This window comes from Protomyctophum parallelum, assembly GCF_964188405.1.
Source record: "Protomyctophum parallelum genome assembly, chromosome: 10".
Classification (NCBI taxonomy): Eukaryota; Metazoa; Chordata; class Actinopteri; order Myctophiformes; family Myctophidae; genus Protomyctophum; species Protomyctophum parallelum.
The window spans coordinates 48,364,710-48,373,897 of record NC_139704.1 but is presented as its reverse complement, the minus strand read 5'-3'; the positions used below and the strand labels follow the sequence as shown (position 1 = coordinate 48,373,897).

General features: G+C 40.3%; 1 protein-coding gene across 1 annotated transcript; it reads left to right on the top strand.

The window, feature by feature from the left end:
- Positions 1–608: 608 nt before the first annotated feature.
- LOC310865881 (homeobox protein Hox-D4b-like) lies at positions 609–6,233 on the top strand (the record flags this gene model as incomplete). Its single annotated transcript, XM_083775088.1, has 2 exons — positions 609–1,338; positions 5,932–6,233. The coding sequence occupies exons 1-2, from the start codon at positions 678–680 to the stop codon at positions 6,231–6,233; spliced, it is 963 nt and encodes a 320-aa protein (XP_083631214.1). The 5' UTR covers positions 609–677.
- Positions 6,234–9,188: the final 2,955 nt, after the last annotated feature.

Here is a 9,188-nt window from a genome sequence, read left to right as displayed (position 1 = left end):
CGCAACTTGCGCGCAGTATATATTGGGCATGTATATATAAACTTTATATATAGGCCTACTACAAAATATGAAATATAGGCTAATCCCTTTATATTATAAAGGGCTTATATTTCATATTTTCTAGCATAAGCATGGTATAGTATAGCCTATATTAAAAGTTAGCATGCATGCGTATATCCATATGCAGTCAAATATCAGACAGACAGACAGACAGACAGACAGACAGACAGACAGACAGACAGACAGACAGACAGACAGACAGACAGACAGACAGACAGATATTAATATGTGTACTATATATAATATTATATATATTATATATTAGCCCGCATGTGTCTCTCTCGCTTGGCTCCACCATATACCAACCCCAAAGCATGCAAACCAAACCAACAATAATCCATCAACATTGTCTCTCTCTCATGTCTCTCCATCTAAATTATATCCCATTAAAAACGTCCCCTCTCCTTATAATAAATAATAAACAGCTCCATCTACCTCCGATTGGCCGGCGCCGGGGGTCACGTGACCCGCGTGGCCGTCCGTCTATTTGACAGCGTGGGGGGGGGGGGCATAGAGGGGAGGAGGGGGGGGCTGGGTGGGTGCCAGAGGGGAGAGAGAGAGAGAGAGAGAGGAAAGAAAAATTAGTATTCTCCTTCCAGCCTCGCTATAAATCAATCATGGACTCCTACGTGGTGAGCTGCAAATATGTGGAGCCGCAGTTCCCGCCGTGCGAGGACGATTACAGTAATTTCACCGGCCAGGGGGGTCCGTACTACGACCCCCAGGACAGTACGGCCAATTATGGCCAGCAGACCCCCAATTATGTGCAGCAGCCCCCTCCTCCTCCTCCTCCTCCTCTTCATCCCGCGGCGACCCCCGGCGCGTACACACCACAACAACAACAACAACAACCACAACAACACACCGGGTTTCCGCCGCCTCTGCAGGGCCAACAACAGGCGGAACAACCGCCGCCATCAGCAGCACCGGCGGCGGCAACGGCGGTGGCTCCGGTTCCTCGGCGGCAGGACGGAGGAGAGTATCCAACAGCAGCCCTAGCCGGCCAAGGTGCGCCCTTCCCCGGCTACAGGGAGCCCGGCGGTGCCTCGGCCCCGCCGCCGCCAGCATCCCCGGCGGTTCTCAAACAGCAGCAGCAGCCGCAGCATCCCGCAGGTGAGCCCACCGCCGGCTGGCTGATGAGCTGCAAGCCGGCCCAGGTGCAGAGGAAGGCGGCCTATAACCTGCATCACCACCACCACCACCTCCTCGGTCACCACGGCAGAGACAAGCCGCCCGTGGTCGTGTACCCGTGGATGAAGAAAGTGCACATCGCGCACGGTAAGGATAATAATATATAAGACCATGAAGCCATGCACTGCAGGCACGCGCTGCACAGCCAATAAATCTGATTCTGAAACACACGCACGATTCAGAATCACACTTGTTTGTTTGTTTTCGTTTATGGTCACACATCGCATCGCATTTATTGTTTTTTTTACAGCAGAAGTGGGTGAAAATTATTTTATTTTATTTTATTTTATTTTATTTTATTTTATTTTATTTTATTTTATTTTATTTTATTTTATTTTATTTTATTTTATTTTATTTTATTTTATTTTATTTTATTTTATTTTATTTTATTTTATTTTATTTTATTTTATTTTATTTTATTTTATTATGTTTTTGCACACAGCCTCCTTAATTTTCGGTTTTCAGGAAGAAAGGGAATTAAGACGAAATGAGTATAATGTTTAATAGGGCCGAAATATATCTGCCATGACCGTCCTGCACTTTATAGCCTAATTGGAATTAATTACATGCACGGGAAAAGCCAATTAAGTCAGGACAGGACAGCGAGATTTCGTGTATACCTATCATATAGTTCCACACCACATCTATAGGCCTACAAAACAACAGCACAGCAGCAGATAGTATATGCAAATAAATAATAATATAACAACGCGCGTGCAATTACACGATGCAATTCTGATATTTGGGGGCCGTGCACATGGGCGAAGGTTCCGAAATAAACGAAGCATATTCAAATATATCCTCGTGTCCGTCAACTGCAGGCGGTTAGCCTTATAAAGAGGACATTTCTAAATGTACCTCGTCTTTATTTCTGGTCCCAAGTTTTTTTCTTTTTTTTGGTAATTTGCGTCGCATCCCCCATCCCCCCCCCCCCTCCCCCCCCCCTCCTCCTTGTTTGTCCATTTGTCCATTTGTGTACAACATGTTTTCTAGCTTGGCGAGTTATTTACGACCTTCGAGAGTGTGAATTATACACCCCCATTAACTTTTATGACTCTGTGTGTGTGTGTGTGTGTGTGTGTGTGTGTGTGTGTGTGTGTGTGTGTGTGTGTGTGTGTGTGTGTGTGTGTGTGTGTGTGTGTGTGTGTGTGTGTGTGTGTGTGTGTGTGTGTGTGTGTGTGTGTGTGTGTGAGAGAGAGAGAGAGAGAGAGAGAGGTGCAGAACAAAGAGATTCCAGATATCCTGGACGTTTTTGAAGCTCACATATAGTATATATATTGGACTCTTTCCTAGAACAAACAGCACTAAGGATTAAATGCTAATCATTCAATTTATATGTATTGGTGAAATATATAGATAACATCATTATTAGTATTATAAATTGTATTCATCATTATGCAGGCGGATGTGTATAGGCTATATCCCGATTCTATAGTTATATAAATTATATATTTATTATGCAAGTTATAATGCAAGTCAAAGTTATAACAGCCTATACACAAAATTACGTTATGATATGATATGATATAATATGATATATATATGAATATGATATAGTACTTTATTATAGTACTTTCACACTGACCCAGCATCCATATGCAGAACACATATACACACATTTGACATAACACAAAGAACAAGACAATTTACTAATAATACAAGCAAGGTATACGAATAAGTAATTACTATATAGCTGTTAAATGTGTTAAGTGAAATGTACAACATTTAAATAACCAGGTGCAAAAACAATAGGCCTTTTATTATTATTATTATTATTATTATTATTAGCGCGGTAAGTGATTCAAATATCTCTATATATTGTATAATCATTGCTGTTCAGTAACAGTGTTAAATAGCTCTTTGTGATAGTAATTATTATTTGTTCACTAACGGTGTTAAATCGCACTATATTGCATTGCAACCTTTTTCATATCAAGGCCCAGCTTTTTTTATTCTGCATTTTGAGCCACTATGGACCTTAAGATTTAGTCTCTCAGACCCAAACCTTTTGTTTTGTTGTAGTTGGATAAGATTTTGTCCACAATTCCATGCTGTATTAATGTTGGTATACCATTAGGAGAAATAACAGGCAAACGTTGATCAAAACACATTCTCTAATTGTGTTGACTGGAATACAGCTGTTTAACAACATTTCTACTCTTGAGAACATTTCTACACTCTAGAGTGTGTGTTCAGTAACAGTGGTCTATTATAGAAACCACTGCTATAGTCAGTGTGTGTTCAGTAACAGTGGGTCTATTATAGAAACCACTGCTATAGAGAGTGTGTTCAGTAACAGTGGGTCTATTATAGAAACCACTGCTATAGAGTGTGTGTTCAGTAACAGTGGGTCTATTATAGAAACCACTGCTATAGTCAGTGTGTGTTCAGTAACAGTGGTCTATTATAGAAACCACTGCTATAGAGAGTGTGTTCAGTAACAGTGGTCTATTATAGAAACCACTGCTATAGAGAGTGTGTTCAGTAACAGTGGGTCTATTATAGAAACCACTGCTATAGAGTGTGTTCAGTAACAGTGGTCTATTATAGAAACCACTGCTATAGAGTGTGTTCAGTAACAGTGGTCTATTATAGAAACCACTGCTATAGTCAGTGTGTGTTCAGTAACAGTGGGTCTATTATAGAAACCACTGCTATAGTCAGTGTGTGTTCAGTAACAGTGGTCTATTATAGAAACCACTGCTATAGAGTGTGTGTTCAGTAACAGTGGTCTATTATAGAAACCACTGCTATAGAGTGTGTGTTCAGTAACAGTGGTCTATTATAGAAACCACTGCTATAGAGTGTGTGTTCAGTAACAGAAGAAGAAAAGAAAGAAAAAACGCAGGGGAGATTGATCTGGCCCTCAGTTTGAATTACATTATGCTCACCCCAGAGTTGTGGGTGCATATATGACCAATCAGAGCCCACTATTCAAAGTGAGACTTTTTGGAATCTATTTGAAATAAATCTTCCACACAGAAGTTCCAGAATCTATATTCAGTGATATTGGTCTGGCCATGCAGCCAGGCTATGGCTCTGGAGCCTATAAAGTGCCTGCATACGACCCACACACGGTAGCCGTATGTTAACCAGTTCCATAGTTTGAACACTATGGGCTGTATTTTGCGTGTCTTAAGTACCAGGTCTTATTCCCTAACTTGAGTAAACTAAAGACCTGGAGGCTTGATGATCAATGCTCTTTGGCCACTCAGAATAGCCAAATGGCATTGATCACACCTCCAGGTCTTTAGTTTACTCAAGTTAGGGAATAAGACCTGGTACTTAAGACATGCAAAATACAGCCCAAGGGCTAGTGTAGCTAATCTTAAACCACCAAACATGAGACATGGGGTAGGTAGAAGCTCATTTAAACATATAACAGGGGTGGAGGATTGGAACAAAATCCCAAGGGAAGTTAAATTTGCCCAGTCTTTGAACATTTTCAAAAATATGTTGAAGAAGTGGCTGATGGGCAAGTTATAGTCTAGTGCTGTGTTTATCTATTTGTTGTCTTTTGTTTATTGATCTATGACGGCCGGTTGTAAATGTCATTAGTATTGTAATGTTAGTACAGTTCTTCTTGTCATATGCTGTATAACTATTTATTTATTTGGATCACAATGGAAATAAGTCCTCTGACCTTTTGTGCAATCCTGATGATTTCTGCACTGCTCTTCTATGAATTGTATCATGAATATATCAAATAAATCAAATCAAATCAAATCAAAGCCCACACTGTTTCCTCAGAAACAGTATTTCCTATAGTTAACTAGCCGCAATTTGCAACTCTAGATTTTTTTATAATGGGATGAATCTAGAGTTGCAATGCCCTCCATTGACTCCCCACTCATCCAATTTGGTTTGCGATCTGCTTGTCTTAAACGACGTTAAACTCACCAACATTGCAGCTGTTGTCCAAGCTTGAATTATCCTCTTTCAATCTGCAGAGCTTGTTTTTCATAAAAATCCACCGTAGAGATGTTAGGAGCTACTTTCTGTCAAGAAATTCTGTGCAGGTGATTATTTTTCTAAGTGTTGGAGTTTGGAAGCACTGGTCGTACGTCACTGAACGGCCCTGCGTGCCACCAGTTTCGAATTTGCACATAATGCAGGAGGCAGCAGTGCGACCCGTTAACAAAAAACGAGTGCTTCCAAACTGCAACACTTAGAAAAAGAATCACATGCAGAGGATGTCTTGACAGAAAGTAGCTCATAACATCTCTACGCTGGACTTTTATGAAAAACAAGCTTGGCAGATTGAAAGAGGATAATTCAAGCGTGTACTACAGCTGCAATGTTGGTGAGTTTAACGTCGTTTAACCCATTCTGAACGGGCACCCATTTTGGTGTTAGCATCATGTCGTGCTTTACCTATTGAAAAATAGCAGATCTACAAGCTCATATCGCGCCACCGAGTGGCGCGATACGAGCTTGTAGGTCTGCTATTTTTGAATAATCGAAGAACGACTGACATTTTTAGAATCTGATCTCAGATCAAATTTGATGAGTGGGGAGTCAACAGAGGGTATTGCAACTCTAGATTCATCCCATTATAAAATAATCTATAGCGTTGCAAATTGCGGCTAATAGTTAACATCCTTCTTGTCCTTGTTGTTCCAGTGAATCCCAACCACACCGGTCTAATAGTTAACATCCTTCTTGTCCTTGTTGTTCCAGTGAACCCCAACCACACCGGCCCGGAGCCCAAACGCCTCCGCACGGCCTACACGCGGCAGCAGGTCCTGGAGCTGGAGAAGGAGTTCCACTTCTCGCGTTACCTGACTCGCCGGCGCCGCCTGGAGGTGGCGCATGTGCTGTGCCTGTCGGAGCGGCAGGTCAAGGTGTGGTTCCAGAACCGACGCATGCGCTGGAAGAAGGACAACAAGCTGCCCAACACCAAGGGACGCAACAAGAACAAGAAGCCCCCCACGGACACCAACAACAACAACAACGATAACAATAACAACAACAAGAAATAATAACTAACAGTTTTTAAAAGTGACAGGCACTTAATCCCCATCAGTATAGGCCTCTCTGTGTGTGTGTGTGTTGGCACCCAAATAATGCATTATGGGTTTAGTAGTTCTGCCAATAGTTGTATCCCTGTCATAATGTGTTCTGACATCACTGCCCCCTGTGGGTCACTCACGGCATTATTCTTTGTATTGGATTCCCGTCGGAATCTTAGATTCGCAGAACCGTCAGTCGCGCGATTTTAACTCGTATGGATATGAAGCATCAGCTGATGGGTAAGAAAACATATTTAGACGTTATTGAATGTAACTGTGGTCGAACGAGCCAGAGTCACATACCTGACATTTTATTTTATTTTAATTAAGTTAGAGCGCGTTCTTCACTACCTTCTTAATGTATGTGAATTAAAATAAGATTGCGAGAGATTTTACTCAGCCGTTTATTACTTCCGGTTCATGGTCTGCGAGTTAATGGTCTTCAAAATAAGAGCTTGCTCTGAAAAGACTTTGCCAAATAAATCTGGCAGGTAATGAGTTAAAAGATCTGACAGGGACACACAATGTGGCAGGCGAATGATAGACCCATATGCACAGCCTACAACTACCACAATGCAACAGAACTGTTACATTCTATACCAGAATGCAACAGTAGGCTACTGCTATAATCTACAACTACCAGAATGCAGTGGTGCTGTTATAGCCTACAACTACCAGAATGCAGTAGTGCTGTTATAGCCTACAAGTACCAGAATGCACAGCGATACAGACAGCTCTCTCTGTTGAGGGGGGGGAGATATTTTTATATTTGTCATTTTTATGATGTCATTCTTTTTTTATCACGTCACATTATTATGATGTCATGTGGAGAAAACAGGGTTTTAATTTACAGGGTAATTAATTAGCCTACATTTTAATCAACAGGGTTTTTGTGTTATGCTTTAATAATAATAATTGTATAATTAAATGTAAATGTTATTTCCACAAACTGGCGCTAAGCAGCGTGTGTAGCCTTTATATAACCTCAGTGTTTTGGAGAGAAAAAAATAAACGACAGCCAAATGTAATAATGTGTATTTTCGCTCAGCGGTGGAATGTTCACCAGCCAATGAAACGAACTATGTGTGTTTTTTAAGTTTAGGACAAGAGCCATAATGTCATGCAAATACCTCTTATTTCCAAAATGTAAACTTTTATAAACAAATATTTACAATGATTTAAAGGACCACTTCACCACTTTTCAACCTATCTTCATATAATAGGTCCTCACTAATAATCATGATAAAATGGCACGATTTTTTTCTACTCAGTCCGTGTCTCTTAGGATGGCTGTGGGCAGTTTAGAAACCGTCCTCCATCATCATTAGGCAGATTATTTTTTAAACATTAAACATTCATTATCGTGAGAACGATGGGTTCCATTTTCGCATTGCAACTTTTCAGGACTAGAAAGCCTGCTGTTTTTATTAGCTTGTATTCCCCATCGATGATGTCACTGGAAGACGGTTTCTGAACTGCCCACAGCCCTCCTATGAGACACAGACCGAGTAGAAAAGAAATTGCGCCCTTCTTTCATGATTATTAGTGAGGACCTATTATATGAAGATAGGTTGAAAAGTGGTGAAGTGGTCCTTTAAACATTGCAGGATTCGGACGGACAGATGAGGTATCTGCACTCAGATAGATAGATAGATAGATAGATAGATAGATAGATAGATAGATAGATAGATAGATAGATAGATAGATAGATAGATAGATAGATATCTCAGGGTTACAGGGTCGGAAACAAAGAAAAACCTTTTGAAAAATGTTTCTATTTGTATTTGTATTGGAGCACGAGCGTCTGAAACGTTCTGAACAATGTATTGTTTTTATTATTTAGCTGCCAGGTTTATATGCTATTGTTGTATATTGCCACCATATAGTACTTATTTAGAAACTTGCCTATTTTATATTGTTTGTATTATTATCTCTTTTTTTTATACTTGTCCTTCCTTTTTTTTATAATAAACCGCACGTAAGAATGACGTTTTCATATGTAGAAAGTTTTGCGATAAAATATTTAGATAGCCAATAAAATATAAACAATAGTATGAACGTTGTATTACTTGCCTCCAATGTCTACACGCACGCACACATGCAATTCAATTCATAGGGCTTTATTGGTATGAGAAAACGTATACATTTACATTGCCAAAGCAAAAGGTGCATGGAACCATACAATCAAAACATGTACGTATACAATTGAAAGTCAGAATCTCCAATAAATCAATTTCTATATGTACCGAGATCATAAACAATATACACACAATGTTTAGGGTGGTTGTGTTCCATTTGATATCCTCCTGTATCACATGCAGCAGCTCACAGATCTCGCTGCTGTGTTTGTATACTTCGCCCGGCCAGCACAGAGCCATCTAATAGAAGAGTTACGATATAGAGGGGTACGCACAGAGCCATCTAATAGAAGAGTTACGATATAGAGGGGTACGCACAGAGCCATCTAATAGAAGAGTTACGCTATAGAGGGGTACGCACAGAGCCATCTAATAGAAGAGTTACGATATAGAGGGGTACGCACAGAGCCATCTAATAGAAGAGTTACGCTATAGAGGGGTACGCACAGAGCCATCTAATAGAAGAGTTAGGATATAGAGGGGTACGCACAGAGCCATCTAATAGAAGAGTTACGACATTGAGGGGGTAGAAACCGAGCACTCGAGCGCTGTTCACGCAGCCTGATGAACTGAGACAAGCTGGAGTTTGAAATACATTGTTTTCAACGAGGGCGGTGCAAATAAGAGCAAATTTTAAGCATGTGTATAACATGTACAACTGTTTTAAAGTATTGTACAGTAACAGCTAAAGTCTCTTTAATGTTTATGTTGTACTATTACTACAAAACAAAATTAAAATATAGGGATTTAAGATCATTAAAGCTGGGCTGTTGCCTGAGTCCAATGA